This window comes from Lepidochelys olivacea (assembly GCF_965140295.1).
Source record: "Lepidochelys olivacea isolate rLepOli2 genome assembly, chromosome: 24".
Classification (NCBI taxonomy): Eukaryota; Metazoa; Chordata; order Testudines; family Cheloniidae; genus Lepidochelys; species Lepidochelys olivacea.
The window spans coordinates 12,797,272-12,818,710 of NC_140434.1; the positions used below are offsets into that span (position 1 = coordinate 12,797,272).

Genomic DNA, 21,439 nt, shown 5'->3' on the forward strand with positions numbered 1-21,439 from the left:
AGGGGCGTAGCGAACGGTCTTGTCACTCTGTCAATTTTTGCTGACACCTCGAGTGAGGAGCTGGCAGAGATAGGTTGATCTTTTGGAGTTCATCCGATCAGCGATTGGTGAACAGACCTGTCAGAGAGGCGAATGTAGGCAGCGATTGGACAGGCTCTCGTGTCACACCGCGGAAGGGCTGGACTTCTCTTTGCCCGCCCCCCTCACCTCCCAAGAGCAGCAGCCAATAGGCAGAGCCGGGCCTGTACCTCTCGCTGCCTTGGGTCGAGGCCTGCCCCCGGAGACCAGGGGACCCCCCCCAGGTCACCGCCTGGAGCCCCCCAGGTATCCGCGGGCGGGGCTGGTCTGCGCTGGGGCAGTGAACTGGGCGCTGGGGTGGGGAGGGACCCGTTTTGGCCGGGGGGCAGGGAGCTGGGCTGTGGGGGGCAGGGAGCTGGGTCGGGGGGCAGGGAGCTGGGCTGTGGGGTAGCGGGCTAGGAGGTGGGTTATGGGGTTGGGGCAGGGAGCTGGGTCCGGGGTGAATGGGCAGGGAAGGGCATGGCTTGGCCGGGGGTCAGGGAGCTGGGTTATGGGTGAGCCGCAGGGAACTGGGTAGGGGGGCTTGTCATGGCCAGGGAGTTGGGTTATGGGGTAGCGGGCCAGGAGGTGGGCTATAGGGCAGGGAGCCATGGGACGGGGCAGGAAGCTGGGTTATGGATTCAGGGAGCTGGGTATGGGGGAGGATGGGCAGGGAGGGGCATGTCTTGTCTGGGTGGGGGCTGGAAGTTGGGTTATGGGGTAGCGGGCCAGAAGGTGGGCTATAGGGCAAGGAGCTGGGTTGAGGGTCGGAGGAGCAGGGAGCTGGGTAATGGGGTAGTGGGCCAGGAGGTGGGTTATGGGGCAGGGAGCTGGGAGAAGGGGGGGTATCTATGGTGGAGGACAAGCAGTGTGGCAAATGTTGGCTGAGCTGTTCTAGCCTTTTCCTGAGTGTCCTGTGCTGACTCCTGAGTGTTTCCATCCCTCCTCTAGGAGGATGCTGCATTGGGCAGGAGAAGTGCTCCCTTCTCTCCGGTTGGCCTGCTGTCTATTTGTCCCACAGTTCCAGTCCTGCGTGGCCCAGCAGGGCGTGCGGCTGGTCGGGCTCCCTGAGTGCAGGTTGCATGTCTGGCTAGGAAGCTGCGGGCTGATTCCAGCCCCTGCTTTGCCATGGGCTGCAGCTGACGTGGTGCAGCCGAGTGCAAGTTTGCAGGCAGGGCAGGGCTGACTCAGGGTTCAAGTGACAGCTTTTCCCTCCCCTTGACTGGATCAGGGCTGGTTTGTAGGTAGCAAGCAGGGTTGTTAGGCCTCTGAGTGCTAGCCTTCACTGCACCGGCCCCTGCAGAGAATCCGTGTGGCTGCCTGGCGCTGCCCAGGGCCGGCTATCTGGATGCTTCCAGGTTACCTCCGTGTACCTGCCCTGCTGCCACCCCTGGGCATGCATCTTACTTGCGCGTTCCCCCCTGCCTCCCACTGCTGCTCCCAGGCACGCACCTTTCCTGTGCATACCTCCACTCTGTAGCCTCCAGCGTGTGCCTTACCAGCACATATTCTCTTTTCCCCCAAGGTGTACGTGTTACCAGCAAATCCGTCCTTCATTCTCCCAGTGTCTGTGTTACTAGCACAGACCCTCGTATCCCGGCCAGGTACAAGCTGTTTCCACAGCAGCCAGCTCCGTGCGGTGCCACCTGCTGAGTGATTCCAGTCCCAACCCCTGCGATGCGTCGGGACCGGCCCCCGGAGCGGGCGGCCAGCTGGCCGGCTGACCATGTCATGGTGCTCATCTCCTACTGGGCAGAGGCGGCTGCTGTGCACGATCTGGGCTCCCATGGTAGGAACAGGGTTGTCTACGATGGCATCTCCCAGCGCCTGTCCAAGCTCGGCATCTACCGCACCGGGGACCAGTGCCGGGAGAAGATGAAAGCGCTGAAGGTGGCTTATCGCAAGGCCAAGGAGAACAACGCAGCCGGGAGGCCACCCATGCGCTGCCCATTCTACGAGGAGATGGACCAGATCATGCAGCGCTGTGTCAGCACCCGCTCCAGCCTCCTGGCAGAGAGTGGCGAGGGGCTTGGCGCCGCGGACAGGCAGGAGGGCACAGCTGCCCCAGAAAGCTGGGAAGCACCAGCCTCAGCCTCTGACCATTGGGGGACCCAGGCCACTGAGAGCTGGGGATGTGAGGAGCCAGGCTATGTGCTCCCTGAGGTGCAGGACCCACTGGGCGAAGTGCAGGCTGTGCGAGTGCAGGTGAAGGAAGAAGAGGCATCCGCGGATGAGCTGCCACACGAGCCCGGTAAGCCCCCTTGTTGGTGAAGGGTTGCTGGGTGCTGGGAATCCCTCCTGCACTGCATTAGAGGTTTGGGGTCCTGCGGGGGATCCCGGCCTGTTGCATAGAGGGGTTTTTGTTTCCCTGGCCAAGATGTGGGGGTGACCCATACTGGTACAGTGGGCTGCGTGCCAGGCCAGGTGCACTGTGGGCCCTCACTCTGCATTTTTGCACTCCCCAGACCCTTCCCCATCAGCATCGGCAGAGCCCCAACCGGCCTCCCGGAAACTGGTCTCGGCGCTGGACCGGCTCGTGCACCTCCGGGCCAGGAAGCGCAAGGTGCGGGAGGATGGGCCACTGGAGACTGCACGGGGCCCCACCCAGAAGCATGGGCGCAGCCAGCTGGAGTTGAAGCGGGCAAGGCGTGCTGGCACCTGGAGGGCAGAGGAGAGGCAGAGCCTGGCCGAGTTCATCCAGCATGACCGGGAGATGCGGCGGGAGGACCGGGAGTTCCAGGCCCAGCTCCTGGAGAAGCTCTTCCAGAAGCAGCTGGAGATGGTGGGGGCCCTGGCCCAGCCCGCACCCCCACTGCAGGAGCCAGAGCCGGTGGCGCGGGAGGGAGCTGGGCTCCAGTTCCACACTCTGCTGGAGCAGGCAGTGCGAGCACAGGCTAAGGGGCAGGAGGCCGAGGCAGCAGGCCCTGCACCCGCTGGGGTCCCGGAGCGAGCGGGGAAAGTACCCCCAGCCGTGCAGTACTGGACGGCAGATGAGATCTTGCGCTGGCTGGTGCCGCAGCAACCGCTGAATGGGCAGCAGCCTTGGGGCGAGCGGTGTCGGGAGGGGCTGCTGGGCCCCCTGGCCTCACGGGGAGATGGAGAAGGGGGTGAGAATGAGACTGATCTCACCTCCTCCAGACGAGTGACTGACACCTGCCAGGGGCCCAAAGGCCTGCGGGGAGCCCGACTCCTCCCTCCCCTCGGCGGGGAAGCCCAACAGACCCACGCCAGCCTGGATGCCAGTGAGGCCAGTGACGGTGCCAAGGTGAAGGGAGCTGTCCTGCGCCGCCACGGCACAGAGACGCAGCGCCAGCGCTTCAGGGGCTTCCGCTACCAGGACGCCGAAGGGCCGCGGGAGGTTTACGGCCGCCTGTGGGAACTTTCCCATCGCTGGCTGCAGCCAGAGACCCGCACCAAGGAGCAGGTGCTGGAGCTGCTGGTTCTCGAGCAGTTCTTGAGCCTCCTGCCTGAGGAAATGCAGAGCTGGGTGCGGGAGCGTGGCCCAGAGAGCGGCCAGGAGGCCGTGGCCCTGGCAGAGGATTTCCAGCTTGTTCCCCAGAAGCCCGGATGGCAGCCCCAGGTGAGCACGTGGGATGCTGCACATCCCATGGCCTCGCCCCCTGGGAGCAGAGTGGTGTGGGGGGTGATGGCACCAGGATTGCTGCTTGCCCTGTGCCTGGTCCTTGGTGCAGGGGACGTTTTGTGGCTCCACAGCATGGGCCCGTGTGGTGCTGGGGACAGTGCCTGGACTAGCTGGCACTAAGCAGAGACACTTGTTGTTTCAGGCGCGGGTGCCAGCCCAGGAAGGGGCCAGGGATGTCGGTGCAGCGCAGCGGGCCCTGCCGGCCGAGCGGCAGAGGGCGCCCCAGAGGGCCAGCGGGCAGGAGAACGGCTGGAACGGTGGTTTGTTGGGTGAGGCCTCCTTTCCCCAGCACTGGATCTGGCTGTCTCTGAACTGCTGGGTGGGCTCCAGCGCAGGGCTGGTCTCTGGATTCTGGGGGCTCAGCCTGGGTGGGCCCCGGGGGGACTAGTAGGAGAGACCCTGAGTCACCCCCACATCGGCTGTGCATGCCTGCAGCACAGGTCAGCCAGCAGTGGGTGTCGCTGTACTGAGCCTGATGGCTCCGGAGAGTAGGGAGGGCAAGTGGCAGTGAGGTGGGTCTCTGACTGATCCAGCCCCCCCCCCCCCAATGTTGCTGAGTGCGCTATGGAGAGCTCCAGGGAGGTGGGGGAGGGTCTTTGTACATGTGCCCTGCATGAGGCGGTGTCAGGGAGTGCGCTCCCTGGCACCCACTCTCATTAACTTTTGGAGAATGTCCCAGGGCAACTTCACTGTGAGTTCCTGAGATGACCCTCCCATGAGGCAGAGCCATGCTCGCGTCCCGGTTACAGAGCTGAGGCCAGTGACCCTCTGTGATTGACCCAAGGTCCCAGAGAGTCTGGGCACAGCCAAGATGAACTCAGCTCCCTGATGCCCAGCACCTTGGCCCCGGACTGGACCCTGTCTCTATTGAGCAGTAACTCTTGGTGATTTATTCTCCCAGCTGCCACACCGTGCGCCCTGCTGGCACAGAGACCGACCCTGCGGGTGATTGAGCCACCTGCTTCCCAGCCCCTGCGCAACAGAGTGGGCTCCAGGCAGGGACAGCAAGTGGAGAATGGCTTAGAGCTGCTGCAGAGCACCGGGCACCTGCGGCAAGCAGACAAAAACATTGCCCCAGTAGCTGGGAAGGTGACTGAGCTATGCGGTGCTGACCCAGGAGACCACGTGGGGACGGATGGCGTGCCACAGGGCAGAACCACCGTTCAAGGGGGCAGCAACATCTCGGAGGCTCAGAATAGGGTCACACAGCAGCCTGTTCCCTGCGCCCCATGTGAACAGCAAACACCTGCTGGTCTTGTGCAGACGGAGCGCACTGGCTCCAAGGGTGACTGGACCTGCAGCCCCCAGCGCAGGAGCTCCAGCCGTGCTTCCCCGGGGCTGGACGGCCCCTTGCTCGGGGACGTCCTGGAGACGTCCTTGGACTCTCCGTGGGATGGAGAGGGTAGCGCAGACAGAGCACCGGACGACGGCGCAGCCTGCCTGGGGGCACGGCCCCGCTGCCTGGGCTGCACGGTGCTGCGGGCCGAGCTGGACGCTGCGCGGGAGGAGCTGAAAATCACCCAAGGTAGGCACTGGCCGCCAGGGGAACTGTGGTTGGGGGGCTGTGTGCTCAGCCCAGGAGTCAGATGCTGCCATCAGGGGCTGCTCTGTCATCAGCCCTTGTCTGATTGCTGCACCCTTGGGTTTGGTTTCACAAGGGGCCGAGCATCCACGGGCTCCTGGGCCAGGGAAGAAAGAATTGAACCCCACACCTCAATGTTAAAGGCCAGGCTCTGGGTCCCTGAGCTGTCAGTCACTGGGGCAGCCTGCAGAGACGAAAGAGCAGAGCTCCTGAGCCGGTGTCCAGCCCCTCAGCTGCACCCCACCCTGCGAGCCAGCTAGTGGAGTATCTCCAGCAGCAGGCAGTGTTAGCCAGCTGCTCCGCTAGTGGCTGGGGAGGGTGCTGTGCTGGTTTCCATCAGCAGGCGGCAGTGGCGGGCTATTTTCCTAGGGGCTGCGTGAGGGAAGGGCTGGTTCCTGTGAGCAGGCAGCAGTAGTGGGCTGTTATCCCAGGAGCTGATGGGGCTGGGCTCTGTTCCCAGCCACAGGGGGGCAAGATCCATGCAGCGTGTTTGTCCTGCAGCTTCCACCCTGTATGGGCTGAGTGGCACCCACTTGCAGGGCCTGGCTGAGGCCCTGGGCACCATCTCGCGCATCCTGAACGACAGGAGGCCGACAACGAACAAACCCCCCTGGGGTGCTGCCGAGAGCCCCGGTGTGACCATGACCCAACAGACACACGTAAGTGTCCAGCCGGACAAACAGCTGCCTTGGTGCCCTGCCCCCCCCTCCCCCCCCAGCGGGAGTATGCAAGGCTGCCTTGGGTCAGGCAGCACGGACCCACCAGAGTTCAGCCTGGCAGAGGACGCCATGGTGTGGAAGTTCCCCATCTCTGCCCCCCATTGGCTTCCTGCCGGTCACAGCTGAGTCAGTTCCTTGCCCCTCCCTCCCTCCATACTCGGAGTCTGGCTCATCCCGTCCTTCCCCTTCTAGGGTCCCCCTCTGCCTGGTAGCGCCCATCCCCATGGCACCTGGGCCTTGCGAGGGAGGACTGGGCGACAGCAAGCTCAGAGCTCAGCTCTGGGAGTGCCTGGAATGAGCCCAACCTGCAGAGTCGTACCCCAAGAGTGTCCTCCCCACACCCACCTTCCCCTGGGTCTGTGCTAACCCTGTCCCCCGTCCCCCCCCTTTTGCTCCTGGCAGCTTGCCCTGCTGCTAGCAGGTGCCATCTGTGCTGGGAAGGCTGGGTGGATTTCCTGGCAAGTCGGGACCATTCCTATTGCCCAGCCTGAGCCGGCATGACCCGGCCAGAGAGAGCCCCCAGGACTCCTGCCCCAGCCCTGCTCAGCTCTCAGTAGAGATGCAGGTTTTCCTGCAGGACAGGGCTGCAATGAGGGCCTTGATCATCAGATGCTCAGCCCCAGCCGCTCTGTGGGATTGTCCAAGCTGTGGGTGCTCAGCCCTTTGCATCAGGGCTGGGCCTGGAGGGGATCGGAGATCTGTGGCTGCTGCTAGCTAACAGGGCTCCCCCCTGGCTCAGGGGCTGCCAGTGGAGTGGGAACTGAGGGCATGGGGGTCTGGCCCTGCCTCCCTAGGAGCATGTGCTGATGTTGCAGTGACTGTCTGGGGGGTTGTTCCAGGCCCCCTCCTCTCTGCTCTGTCTGTGCAGGTCCCCACCGAGCCAGGGAGTCAATGGCATTTCCTGCATCCCTAGCAGTGTGTATTTCCTTCTCTGGGGCGAGTGTTGCTCTTCACTCAGAGCTGAGCTCTGAGCCCTGCCAGAGTGCCTGCTCTGCCCCCTCTGTCCTGGCGCCAGCGTCCATGTGCAGATGCTCCAGAGCAATGCCACAGGCAGCTGGAGGGCAGGCCAGCGCTGCCTGCTCGACGGCCTCCTCCCTGCATCCTCCCAGGGAAGAGCTGGTGGCCAGCACACCCCAGCAGTGTGGGCCAGCTTTCCCACCCGAGACGTGCTCAGTGACTGGTGGATGCAGGGCTCTGAGCGTGATGACCAGGGATACGCTCGTTGCCTGTGCCCAGTGGCGGGCTGGGCTTGGCAACTCCTGTTCTCACTCTGTCACTCCCCGCAGCTCTCCTGAAGCCCAAGTGCCTGGCGAGCAGCTGGCCATGGCCCACCGCTGAGGAGCCCACACGATGTTCAGCAGCAGTGTCGGCAGCACCAGGGAGAAGGTGACGACCTGCCACTCGATCCCAGAGCTGCTAGCATCAAGCCCCATACTCGTGGCAGAGCCTGCAGCAGGGAGGCCTTGGACAGGACCTGAGGGGCACTGGGCCGGCTGCCTGGGGGTGTTGGGAGCTGGATCCAGCGTGGCCTGTGCTGAGCCAGGGGAGCTGGCGTCTCGTCACTGGACTTTCCAGGGAGCCTTTCCTACTCCACGAGCTTTTTGATACAATGTCCCCAAAACCCTCTACTTCCCCTTCACTTCTCAGGTTGGTCTCAATAGAGCAATGCACAGAGCTCTGGATCCGGTGTGTGCAGAGCACGGGCAGAGAGAGCCCATGGGTCTGTGCTGACTGCGGCTGTTGCTCTGGGACAGACTATTTAGCTGTATCTCCATTGGCCCAGCACCAGCCTGTGTTCTCAGTGGGAGTGCTGGGTGGTGAGTTCTTGTTACCATCTGACCCGTAGCACATAGCCGCACTCTCTCAGCCTGTCACTGTGATGGGGTGGAGGGGTTAAAGGTGAATCCCAGCTCCTAGCACTACAAGGCATGTGGGACAGTGCTGGCTCTGTCCCTTAGCGTGGCATGCACCAGCCTGACCTTTCTTCCAATGGATCCACCTTCCTGGGAGATAGAGCCTGGGGTGCCAGCTGCCTCCTTGCCTGTCAGTGCCCAATACCCTCAGGGCAGACCCTGCAGTCTTCATCCTTCTCCAGCCAGAGGAACCCATCACTTTCCCGTCTCTAGCCACCCTCACTACAGGGGGAGGAGAGAATGGGTTTGTGCTGAAGGGCTGAGAATGGGTTTGTGCTGCTCTCCTCAGGGAACCCAGAACCATGAGCTCCTGTGTTACTTCTCCACCTCAGCAAGCGGGAGCTTTGCTGGAGCTTCAAGTATGTAGCAGCTCCCTGCCACCCCAGTCTGTCCGCCTCACCAGCAAATGCCTTGAGACTCTGCCAGTCTAAACCTTGCCTTGCACTCCAGTCCCCCAGAGATGTGTCTGCAGTGTCCAGTCCCTCCTACTGGCCGCTCATAGAAACTAATTTCGCTCCCTCCAAAGAGACAAAGCCTGCACCTGCTTGTTAACTCAGCTGAGGTCTCACCCTTGAATGCACAGTACTGAGATGGTTTTGTAATAAAACAAGAAGTTGATTATGAAAGAACACATATTGAAGTGATACTAGGCAGGAATAAGAGCTAGAAAAGGATTGCAAACAAAATAAAAAGATTATGCTTTTTAGTGCCTAAAACTTAATTCTAGCAACCTCGATCTTTGCCTAAAACAGTTTCTGGCTCCCAGCAACTGCTGCCCTTCAGGCCCAGAGGATCTGCCATTCACAAGCCCAGAGGGTGCTGTCCCTATGTCCCCTAAGTGGTAGATAGCTCAGGGGCTCTTTTCCTCCCTTTTTATAGTCCGGTGAACCTTTGAAATGTTTTCCATTGATGCGTGGTCCTACATACAGATTTTTCTCCCCTGCTGTGCATGCAGACACCATGTTGTCCCCCTACTCCTTGGGTCAGTTGGCTTCTCCAATTGGCTCAATTGCTCCGTCTACCTTAGATGCAAGTGTATTGCCGTTGTCTCTGGTGTTGCCCTGCTTAGTTTGCAGTGGAGCACAGGTAAACAGGCCAAACGTTTCTTGTCTAAGGCCATCTTATGTACCCACTGCCTCCAAAACGGATTTTAAGAACATATTTCCAGCACCCACACATATGGAACTTGTTCCACACAACCTGCCATACACCACACAAAGAAACTTGTGACCAGTGTGTCACCAGTTTTTATCTGATACCTACAGGACATATTTCAGAGTAACAGCCGTGTTAGTCTGTATTCGCAAAAAGAAAAGGAGGACTTGTGGCACCTTAGAGACTAACCAATTTATTTGAGCATAAGCTTTCTTGAGCTACAGCTCACTTCATCGGATGCATACTGTGGAAAGTGTAGAAGATCTTTTTATATACACACAAAGCATGAAAAAATACCTCCTCCCACCCCACTCTCCTGCTGATGATAGCTTATCTAAAGTGATCACTCTCCTTACAATGTGTATGATAATCAAGTTGGGCCATTTCCAGCACAAATCCAGGTTTTCTCACCCCACCCCCCCCACACACAAACTCACTCTCCTAGCTAAATATTCTTAGAATGTGGTGCTGTGCACCCTTTACCAGTTGGAATAGTGGGTCTCTTAAGGGACACACCTCCCCTCTCTTAGCGTACTCCAGAAGCATCAGCCAAATGGCTGAACTGGAGGTTGTGGGTCAGAACCCTTGTTCCAGGACAGGGCATCTGCTGCTACATTTTCTCTCTCTTTAATGTGCACAACTTCCATGGCATATGCTTGGGGTGTCATGCTTCTCCCAGCAGTTTGGAGCTGGTGCCTTTGGTTTTGTGTAACCTCACCAGTGGAGAAAGGTCAGTTAGAACCTGGAATTTTGTGTTAAGAGATAGGGCCTGAGTTGGTTGATTTCCCATAAAATAACCTTTCTTTTATGTGAGAGAGTAATTGATGTCCCCTGAACAGTTTCTTGCTCAAGAATACAAGGAGATGCTTTGTTACTTCCCCCGGCTTGCACTGATACTGCACTTAAACCACTGACTGGTTCAGCTGTATGGAGTTCAAATGTTTTGTCAAAATCTGGAATGGCAAGAACGGGTTGTTCAGACAAGACTTTCTTTAGCAAAATCCTCCTGACGAGGCTTTGTCTACGCGACTTTGGTTTTGTTGTCTTGCACAAGCCCGCCATGGTGAACACAATGTCACTCAAGCCATGCACAAAATCGTCAGTAACAGTTAACGAAGCCCATGAAAGGCTGGACCTGCTTTTTGGTCTAGGGCACAGGCCAGTTAACAGTAACTTCCACTTCCAAGGGAGCAGGAAAGAGTTAGCCGCCCTCTTCCCAATGTCCAAAATAAGGAACCATTGCTGTTCCTGTTTTACATTTACATGCTTTTACCATAAGACCTGCATCTCTGAATTTTGAAAATTCAGTCCCCAAGTGTTTCTTGTGAAGTGACCAGGGGTTGCTGATGTTGCTAGATCAGAGATATATGCTCCTGCAAAGTCTTGTAATCTGCTTAACACATGGTTGATTGACAGTGACTCCTTCAGTAATTAACCCAAAAAGTAACGTTTTAAACTCATGAAGTCCCATGTCTGTAATAAAAGCAGATTTCTTCTGTGCCTTATTGTCTAAAGGAATCTACCTTTCAACAGGTCAGTCATACTTGGATATTTTGCTTTGCCTAAAACATCTAGCATGTCATCGGTTTGGGGCATATGGTATCCATCAGGAACTGTGGCAGCATTAAGTTTTCTATAAATGCAGAATTTTGCAGACTTGTCTTTCTTAGGGATCAACACAACAGTAGATGCCCAGGAGCCATCAGACACTTTACTTATCCCTGTTTCCAGTGTACCCTGTATCTCAATACGAATTTGCTCCTTTGATTTGCAAGGGGTTCTGCGTGCCCTGTTGGGGTGCAGTTGGGATCCTGCAGTGTCAATCCTGTGAACCATCTTATGAGTCCATTTCCTGGCATGTTAGGAAAACCTGCTTGTGACTTTGCAGCACAGCCATGATCTCTGCCCTCTCAGTCTGCGATAGCTCTTTGCATCTCCCAAGTAACGAGTCATCCAGACATTCAGCCACCAGATACTGAGGTCCCAGCCTCCCCTTCAGCACAACAAATCCCAGTCTCAAGGGTTTCTCGATTGTGGTAGGCTTTGATTTAGTCACGTGCAGTGTCTGTGGGGCAACTTCACTGTGGGATTTTTTACACTACATGTGGCTTCATCCTCCCTTTCCATGAACCTGGTATGATCCCTCCCATGAGTTTTGCATGTTGTGCCTTTTTCCAGGGAATGGCCCTAGCACTAAATCCCCCAACCTTGAGAAGTCTTCACAAGCATCCTGCTCATACCAGGCCTGCTGTGGGGCCTGGCTACCAGTGAGGTGAGTTTGAACCACTTCCATGATGTTCTTTAACTCTGAACCTTTGTACATAGTCCCTGGTTCCCCCCTCCCCAGAGTCCCGGATGAGAGCCAAGATCCCTCCCCTTTCTCCCATACAGGAGATCAAATGGTGGTGAACCCTGTAGATTCCTAGAGAACGTACCAATAGGCAAATAACAGATAGGGTAGCACTTCATCCCAGTCGTTCTCCCACTTGTTTGCATATAACCCTTGTGGCTGGGTCTGGGGATCTGCTCCCTCTCATCCAGTCTAGTACCCTCTCTTCAGGACTTAGAGTGCTCTCTCTATGTGACTTGGCCATGTGGCCAGGTCACTGTATAGCTTTCCCCTTTTGGGGCACCAAAGCCTGTCCAGACAAACTGCCTGGCTGCTGTCTCAGGCAATCATCCATGCCAATTCCAAGTGTGCACCACTTTCCCAGTGCGGGATTGGGGAACCTGGCTCACCTCTGGGCTCTAGCCCATATGCCCCATAATCATAGAATCATAGAATATCAGGGTTGGAAGGGACCCCAGAAGGTCATCTAGTCCAACCCCCTGCTCGAAGCAGGACCAATTCCCAGTTAAATCATCCCAGCCAGGGCTTTGTCAAGCCTGACCTTAAAAACCTCTAAGGAAGGAGATTCTACCACCTCCCTAGGTAACGCATTCCAGTGTTTCACCACCCTCATAGTGAAAAAGTTTTTCCTAATATCTAATCTAAACCTCCCCCACTGCAACTTGAGACCATTACTCCTCGTTCTGTCATCTGCTACCATTGAGAACAGTTTAGAGCCATCCTCTTTGGAACCCCCTTTCAGGTAGTTGAAAGCAGCTATCAAATCCCCCCTCATTCTTCTCTTCCGCAGACTAAACAATCCCAGTTCCCTCAGCCTCTCCTCATAACTCATGTGTTCCAGTCCCCTAATCATTTTTGTTGCTCTTCGCTGGACTCTCTCCAATTTATCCACATCCTTCTTGAAGTGTGGGGCCCAAAACTGGACACAGTACTCCAGATGAGGCCTCACCAATGTCGAATAGAGGGGAATGATCACGTCCCTCGATCTGCTCGCTATGCCCCTACTTATACATCCCAAAATGCCATTGGCCTTCTTGGCAACAAGGGCACACTGCTGACTCATATCCAGCTTCTCGTCCACTGTCACCCCTAGGTCCTTTTCCGCAGAACTGCTGCCTAGCCATTCGGTCCTTAGTCTGTAGCTGTGCATTGGGTTCTTCCGTCCTAAGTGCAGGACCCTGCACTTATCCTTATTGAACCTCATCAGATTTCTTTTGGCCCAATCCTCCAATTTGTCTAGGTCCTTCTGTATCCTATCCCTCCCCTCCAGCGTATCTACCACTCCTCCCAGTTTAGTATCATCCGCAAATTTGCTGAGAGTGCAATCCACACCATCCTCCAGATCATTTATGAAGATATTGAACAAAACCGGCCCCAGGACCGACCCTTGGGGCACTCCACTTGATACCGGCTGCCAACTAGACATGGAGCCATTGATCACTACCTGTTGAGCCCGACAATTTAGCCAGCTTTCTACCCACCTTATAGTGCATTCATCCAGCCCATATTTCCTTAACTTGCTGACAAGAATACTGTGGGAGACCGTGTCAAAAGCTTTGCTAAAGTCAAGAAACAATACATCCACTGCTTTCCCTTCATCCACAGAACCAGTAATCTCATCATAAAAGGCGATTAGATTAGTCAGGCATGACCTTCCCTTGGTGAATCCATGCTGGCTGTTCCTGATCACTTTCCTCTCATGCAAGTGCTTCAGGATTGATTCTTTGAGGACCTGCTCCATGATTTTTCCAGGGACTGAGGTGAGGCTGACTGGCCTGTAGTTCCCAGGATCCTCCTTCTTCCCTTTTTTAAAGATTGGCACTACATTAGCCTTTTTCCAGTCATCCGGGACTTCCCCGGTTCGCCACGAGTTTTCAAAGATAATGGCCAATGGCTCTGCAATCACAGCCGCCAATTCCTTCAGCACTCTCGGATGCAACTCGTCCGTCCCCATGGACTTGTGCACGTCCAGCTTTTCTAAATAGTCCCTAACCACCTCTATTTCCACAGAGGGCTGGCTCTCTTCCCCATTTTGTGATGCCCAGCGCAGCAGTCTGGGAGCTGACCTTGTTAGTGAAAACAGAGGCAAAAAAAGCATTGAGTACATTAGCTTTTTCCACATCCTCTGTCACTAGGTTGCCTCCCTCATTCAGTAAGGGGCCCACACTTTCCTTGGCTTTCTTCTTGTTGCCAACATACCTGAAGAAACCCTTCTTGTTACTCTTAACATCTCTGGCTAGCTGCAGCTCCAGGTGCGATTTGGCCCTCCTGATATCATTCCTACATGCCCGAGCAATATTTTTATACTCTTCCCTGGTCATAAGTCCAACCTTCCACTTCTTGTAAGCTTCTTTTTTATGTTTAAGATCCGCTAGGATTTCACCATTAAGCCAAGCTGGTCGCCTGCCATATTTACTATTCTTTCGACTCATTGGGATGGTTTGTCCCTGTAACCTCAACAGGGATTCCTTGAAATACAGCCAGCTCTCCTGGACTCCTTTGCCCTTCAAGTTAGTCCCCCAGGGGATCCTACCCATCCGTTCCCTGAGGGAGTCGAAGTCTGCTTTCCTGAAGTCCAGGGTCCGTATCCTGCTGCTTACCTTTCTTCCCTGCGTCAGGATCCTGAACTCAACCAACTCATGGTCACTGCCTCCCAGATTCCCATCCACTTTTGCTTCCCCCACTAATTCTACCCGGTTTGTGAGCAGCAGGTCAAGAAAAGCGCCCCCCCTAGTTGGCTCCTCTAGCACTTGCGCCAGGAAATTGTCAGCCAAGGTCTACATGATCTCAGCCCTCATTTCTGTCCCTGGGCTTCTCCCTACTCTGCTTTCTTCCCTGCAACTCCTCTGGCCCCTTCCTGCAGGGCTAGGGTCTCAGGGGGATTCTTCCTACCTACCTCTCTGTACTCAAACAGGAACTGCAGACTCCTTCTGCTGCCAGCTTCCTGGCTTTATACACCCTCAGCCTGCCCCTGCCTAGCTGGGCTTCATTATCAGTTAGCCTTTATCAGTCCCAGGCTCTCCCCAGCTGTGGCTCTTCTGAGTCACCTATTCAGGGCTAGGCTGGGGTGAGCATCCCATCACACCAGGCCATGAAATGTGACCCATGAGCTGACAAAATAGTTGGCTGAAAATAGTGATGGGAAGGGCTTTGGCCACAGTCTCAGCCTTTGTGTCAGAGCTACCGGTGCTGGAGAGCATGCTCCATAACCCACTACCACCAAACTGGAGCTTTCCCCTCTGGCTTGGCTAAAGCAAAGGGCCCGAGCTCCCTATTGCCACCCAAAATCCTGCTTCCTTGTTGGCAGGTGAGGGCTGTAGTGGGGCACTGGGGGACCCCAGAGGCCTCTTCCGCTCCTGAGGAAAGTCACAAGGCTTGCACTCATCTCCCACCTCTTCCTGAACAGCAGCCAGTACAAATCCCTTTTCAGCCTTCCATAACTTCTCTGTGTCCCTAGATGCCCTGCCAAAGAACAGCCAGGAGCTAACATTAGCTCCCGAACAGTCATAACAGGCACCACCAGCTGCTTGTGAGGCTTCCCAAGCAGCCTGTTTTTCCCTGCAGGAGCCTCCCTGGACAATCTTCCCTCCTCCTCAACAAACCTTGACCCATTTCCCTAGCCAGGGAACTCTGGAGATGACTCCCCTTGTGCTTTTTAGGGCTGGGTCCGCTCTGCTGCAAATTCCTCTAATTCACCCTGTTGGCTGCTCCTCTGTCTTTAGCCCTGGAGAGACTCCCTCGGCTCAGGCTCCACAGTTCCCTCAAGGCATCATAGCCCTGGTCTACACTAGGACTTTAGGTCGAATTTAGCAACGTTAAATCGATTTAAACCTGCACCCGTCCACACAGTGAAGCCCTTTATTTCGACTTAAAGGGCTCTTAAAATCAATTTCCTTACTCCACCCCTGACAAGTGGATTAGCGCTTAAATCGACGTTCCCGGCTCGAATTTGGGGTACTGTGGACACAATTCGATGGTATTGGCCTCCGGGACCTATCCCAGAGTGCTCCATTCTGACCACTCTGGACAGCACTCTCAACTCAGATGCACTGGCCAGGTAGACAGGAAAAGAACCGCAAACTTTTGAATCTCATTTCCTGTTTGGCCAGCGTGGCAAGCTGCAGGTGACCATGCAGAGCTCATCAGCACAGGTGACCATGATGGAGTCCCAGAATCGCAAAAGAGCTCCAGCATGGACCGAACGGGAGGTACGGGATCTGATCGCTGTATTGGGAGAGGAATCCGTGCTATCAGAACTCCGTTCCAGTTTTCGAAATGCCAAAACCTTTGTGAAAATCTCCCAGGGCATGAAGGACAGAGACCATAACAGGGACCCGAAGCAGTGCCGCGTGAAACTGAAGGAGCTGAGGCAAGCCTACCAGAAAACCAGAGAGGCGAACAGCCGCTCTGGGTCAGAGCCCCAAACATGCCGCTTCTATGATGAGCTGCATGCCATTTTAGGGGGTTCAGCCACCACTACCCCAGCCGTGTTGTTTGACTCCTTCAATGGAGATGGAGGCAATACGGAAGCAGGTTTTGGGGACGAAGAAGATGATGATGAGGAGGAGGTTGTAGATAGCTCACAGCAAGCAAGCGGAGAAACCGGTTTTCCCGACAGCCAGGAACTGTTTCTCACCCTAGACCTGGAGCCAGTACCCCCCGAACCCACCCAAGGCTGCCTCCTGGACCCAGCAGGTGGAGAAGGGACCTCTGGTGAGTGTACCTTTTAAAATGCTATACATGGTTTAAAAGCAAGCATGTGAAAGGATTACTTTGCCCTGGCATTTGCGGTTCTCCTAGATGTAGTCCTAAAGCCTTTGCAAAAGGTTTCTGGGGAGGGCAGCCTTATTGCGTCCTTCATGGTAGGACACTTTACCACTCCAGGCCAGTAACACGTACTCGGGAATCACTGTAGAACAAAGCATTGCAGTGTATGTTTGCTGGCATTCAACCAAAATCCGTTCTTTATCTCTCTGTGTTATCCTCAGGAAAGTGAGATATAATTCATGGTCACCTGGTTGAAATAGAGTGCTTTTCTTCAGGGACACTCAGAGGTGCCCGTTCCTGCTGGGCTGTTTGCCTGTGGCTGAACAGAAATGTTCCCCGCTGTTAGCCACAGGGAGGGGGGAAGGTTGAGGGGGTAGTCACGCGGTGGGAGGAGGCAAAATGCGACCTTGTAACGAAAGCACATGTGCTATGTATGTAATGTTAACAGCAAGGTTTACTGTTAGAAAGAGTGTAGCGACTGTTTTATAAAATGTGTCTTTTTAAATACCGCTGTCCCTTTTTTTTTCTCCACCAGCTGCATGTGTTTCAATGATCACAGGATCTTCTCCTTCCCAGAGGCTAGTGAAGCTTAGAAAGAAAAAAAAACGCACTCGCGATGAAATGTTCTCCGAGCTCATGCTGTCCTCCCACACTGACAGAGCACAGACGAATGCGTGGAGGCAAATAATGTCAGAGTGCAGGAAAGCACAAAATGACCGGAAGGAGAGGTGGAGGGCTGAAGAGAGTAAGTGGCGGGCTGAAGAGAGTAAGTGGCGGGCTGAAGACAGGGCTGAAGCTCAAATGTGGCGGCAGCGTGATGAGAGGAGGCAGGATTCAATGCTGAGGCTGCTGCAGGACCAAACCAGAATGCTCCAGTGTATGGTTGAGCTGCAGCAAAGGCAGCTGGAGCACAGACTGCCACTGCTGCCCCTCTGTAACCAACCGCCCTCCTCCCCAAGTTCCATAGCCTCCACACCCAGACGCCCAAGAACGCGGTGGGGGGGCCTCCGGCCAACCAGCCACTCCACCACAGAGGATTGCCCAAAAAAAAGAAGGCTGTCATTCAATAAATTTTAAAGTTGTAAACTTTTAAAGTGCTGTGCTTAAAGTGCTTTGTGGCATTTTCCTTCCCTCCTCCACCACCCCTCCTGGGATACCTTGGTAGTCATCTCCCTATTTGTGTGATGAATGAATAACGAATGCATGACTGTGAAGCAGCAATGACTTTATTGCCTCTGCAAGCGGTGATTAAAGGGAGGAGGGGAGGGTGGTTAGCTTACAGGGAAGTAGAGTGAACCAAGGGGCGGGGGGTTTCATCAAGGAGAAACAAACAGAACTTTCACACCGTAGCCTGGCCAGTCATGAAACTGGTTTTCAAAGCTTCTCTGATGCGTACTGCGCCCTCCTGTGCTCTTCTAACCGCCCTGGTGTCTGGCTGCGCGTAACCAGCAGCTAGGCGATTTGCCTCAGCCTCCCACCCCGCCATAAACGTCTCCCCCTTACTCTCACAGATATTGTGGAGCACACAGCAAGCAGTAATAACAGTGGGAATATTGGTTTCGCTGAGGTCTAAGCGAGTCAGTAAACTGCGCCAGCGCGCCTTTAAACGTCCAAATGCACATTCTACCACCATTCTGCACTTGCTCAGCCTGTAGTTGAACAGCTCCTGACTACTGTCCAGGCTGCCTGTGTACGGCTTCATGAGCCATGGCATTAAGGGGTAGGCTGGGTCCCCAAGGATACATATAGGCATTTCAACATCCCCAACAGTTATTTTCTGGTCTGGGAATAAAGTCCCTTCCTGCAGCTTTTGAAACAGACCAGAGTTCCTGAAGATGCGAGCATCATGCTCCTTTCCCGGCCATCCCACGTTGATGTTGGTGAAACGTCCCTTGTGATCCACCAGAGCTTGCAGCACTATCGAAAAGTACCCCTTGCGGTTTATGTACTCGGCGGCTTGGTGCTCCGGTGCCAAGATAGGGATATGGGTTCCGTCTATAGCCCCACCACAGTTAGGGAATCCCATTGCAGCAAAGCCATCCACTATGACCTGCACATTTCCCAGGGTCACTACCCTTGATATCAGCAGATCTTTGATTGCGTGAGCTACTTGCATAACAGCAGCCCCCACAGTAGATTTGCCCACTCCAAATTGATTCCCAACTGACCGGTAGCTGTCTGGCGTTGCAAGCTTCCACAGGGCTATCGCCACTCGCTTCTCAGCTGTGAGGGCTGCTCTCATCCTGGTATTCATGCGCTTCAGGGCAGGGGAAAGCAAGTCACAAAGTTCCATGAAAGTGCCCTTACGCATGCGAAAGTTTCGCAGCCACTGGGAATCGTCCCAGACCTGCAACACTATGCGGTCCCACCAGTCTGTGCTTGTTTCCCGAGCCCAGAATCGGCGTTCCACAGCATGAACCTGCCCCATTAGCACCATGATGCATGCATTGGCAGGGCCCATGCTTTCAGAGAAATCTGTGTCCATGTCCTGATCACTCACGGGACCGCGCTGACATCGCCTCCTCGCCCGGTATCGCGTTGCCATGTTCTGGTGCTGCATATACTGCTGGATAATGCGTGTGGTGGTTGATGTGCTCCTAATTGCCAAAATGAGCTCAGCGGCCTCCATGCTTGCCTTGGTATGGCGTCCGCACAGAAAAAAGGCGTGGAACGATTGTCTGCCGTTGCTCTGACGGAGGGAGGGGCGACTGACGACACGGCTTACAGGGTTGGCTTCAGGGAGCTAAAATCAACAAAGGGTGTGCCTGTACATCAAGGAGTATTTCAGGCAGGACTGCACGAAGGGTTCCAATAAGAAATGGTGCACCTAAGTTATCGTTGTTATTGGAACAAGGAGGTTAGCCTGGCCTCTGATTGATACATGGCTAGATTTACCTCGCTGCACCTTCTCTGTGAGTGACTGCAGTGTGATCTAGACAGGGGAGGAGGAAAATGAGTACAAAACAAATCTGATCTATTTCTTGTTCTGACCCACTCCATCTATCTTTTACATCTTTGGCTGGCAGCAGACGGTGCAGAAGGACTGCATGCCATCCACATCTCATGGCTGCTTGGCAGAAGATGGTACAGTACGACTGCTAGCCATCTTCATCTCTTGCCTGCCTGGCATAAGATGGTACAATACGACTGCTAGCAATCCTCATCTCTTGCCTGCCTGGCAGAAGATGGTACAGTACGACTGCTAGCAGTCCGTATCGCCTGCCCGCTCACCATAAGACGGTTCAATAGGACTGCAGGACTAAAGAGAATGACCTGGTCAAGTCACTCCAAATTTAGTCCCTGCGCCCATGTCTGCCCAGGCGCTCCCAGCCGACGTGGCCAGGAGCACCTCGGACACGACGAGGACGACTACCAGTCGTATTGCACCATCTGCTGCCAGAAGGCAATGGGTTGCTGCTACTGTGCAGCAAAGCCGTACCGCGTCTGCCAGCACCCAGGAGACATAGGGTGACGGTTACCTGAGCTGGCTCCATGCTTGCCGTGGTATGGTGTCTGCACAGGTAACTCATGAAAAAAGGCGCGAAATGATTGTCTGCCCTTGCTTTCACGGAGGGAGGGAGGGAACGGGGGCCTGACGACACGTACCCAGAACCACCCGCGACAATGTTTTAGCCCCATCAGAGTGCTCCATTGTGAGTGCTCTGGACAGCACTCTCAGATGCCCGATTGTTTGCCATTGCTCTGACGCTGGGAGGGGCGCTTACAGGGTTGGCTTCAGGGAGCTAAAATCAACAAAGGGGGTGGCTTTACATCAAGGAGTATTTCAGGCAGGACTTCACGGAGGGTTCCAATAAGAAATGGTGCACCTAAGTTATTGTCGTTATTGGAACAAGAAGGTTAGCCTGGCCTCTGATTGATACATGGCTAGATTTACCTCGCTGCACCTTCTCTGTAAGTGACTGCAGTGTGATCTAGAAGAATGAGTCCCCTAGACAGGGGAGGGGGGGAAGCAAATCTGGTCTATTTCTTGTTTTGATCCACTCCATCTATCTTTTACATCTTTGGCTGGCAGCAGACGGTGCAGAAGGACTGCATGCCATCCACATCTCATGGCTGCTCGGCAGAAGATGGTACAGTACGACTGCTAGCAGTCCGTATCGCCTGCCCGCTCACCATAAGACGGTTCAATAGGACTGACTGCAGGACTAAAGAGAATGACCTGGTCAAGTCACTCCAAATTTAGTCCCTGCGCCCATGTCTGCCCAGGCGCTCCTGATCGACCTCACAGAGGCGACCAGGAGCACCTCAGACATGACGATGACGGCTATCAGTCGTACTGTACCGTCTGCTGCCACAAGGCAAGGGGTTGCTGCTACTGTGTAGCAATGCCGTACCGCGTCTGCCAGCACCCAGGAGACATAGGGTGACGGTTACCTGAGCGGGCTCCATGCTTGCCGTGGTATGGCGTCTGCACAGGTAACTCAGGAAAAAAGGCGAAATGATTGTCTGCCCTTGCTTTCACGGGGGGAGGGAGGGAACGGGGGCCTGACGATATGTACCCAGAACCACCCGCGACAATGTTTTAGCCCCATCAGGCATTGGGATATCAACCCAGAATTCCAATGGGCAGCGGAGACTGCGGGAACTGTGGGATAGCTACCCACAGTGCAACGCTCCGGAAGTCGACGCTTGCCTCGGTACTGTGGAAGCACTCCGCCGAGTTAATGCACTTAATGCACTTAGAGCATTTTCTGTGGGGACACACACACTCGAATATATAAAACCGATTTCTAAAAAACCGACTTCTATAAATTCGACCTAATTTCGTAGTGTAGACATACCCATAGAGAAATGTTCCTTATGGCTGGGGGTGCTATGTTACCAGCCTTAGCCGCAGCTAATAGGTGGTTGAGCACTCCTGCTGGAATGCAGCCCAATGCACCAATTTCCAAAAGGCCTTGTAGCCCTTCCCCCTGCAGGCAGAGTGGTTTTACATTTCTCCCAGGCCAGGAGTTTCACATTTCCCCCAAGTACCATGTCCGTCTACTTGACCATGCCTTCTCTGAGTAGAGAGATCTGGGCACCAGCATCCCTCCACCCCAGGCGTTCTATGTCATTCACTTTGGCAACCTTAAGAAAGTCAGTAGGACCCTCCAATGGGTCACACTGTATACAATTCATCAGGAACCTCTCCCACACTTCTGTGGGCCCTGGGTTTACAACAGCTGTGTTAATCTGGGCTGGACGGCATGTGGGTTAGGGTTCCCTTTGCTCACGGCAGTTGACCCTCCA

At 55.1% G+C, this 21,439-nt stretch overlaps 2 protein-coding genes across 2 annotated transcripts; both read left to right on the plus strand.

The window, feature by feature from the left end:
• Positions 1 to 180: 180 nt before the first annotated feature.
• LOC311512381 (uncharacterized protein) lies at positions 181 to 10,569 on the plus strand. The gene is made up of 7 exons (XM_084613590.1): positions 181 to 324; positions 1,583 to 2,308; positions 2,523 to 3,637; positions 3,843 to 3,969; positions 4,602 to 5,225; positions 5,784 to 5,941; positions 7,288 to 10,569. The coding sequence occupies exons 2-7, from the start codon at positions 1,735 to 1,737 to the stop codon at positions 7,294 to 7,296; spliced, it is 2,607 nt and encodes an 868-aa protein (XP_084469716.1). The 5' UTR covers positions 181 to 324; positions 1,583 to 1,734; the 3' UTR covers positions 7,297 to 10,569.
• A 631-nt stretch (positions 10,570 to 11,200) lies between these two features.
• Positions 11,201 to 17,263, plus strand: LOC311512412 (uncharacterized protein; the record flags this gene model as incomplete). The annotated part of the gene is made up of 3 exons (XM_084613625.1): positions 11,201 to 11,341; positions 15,529 to 16,132; positions 16,722 to 17,263. Exons 2-3 carry the CDS (start codon positions 15,550 to 15,552, stop codon positions 17,261 to 17,263), a joined length of 1,125 nt encoding a protein of 374 aa, XP_084469751.1. The 5' UTR covers positions 11,201 to 11,341; positions 15,529 to 15,549.
• Between the last annotated feature and the right edge of the window lie 4,176 nt (positions 17,264 to 21,439).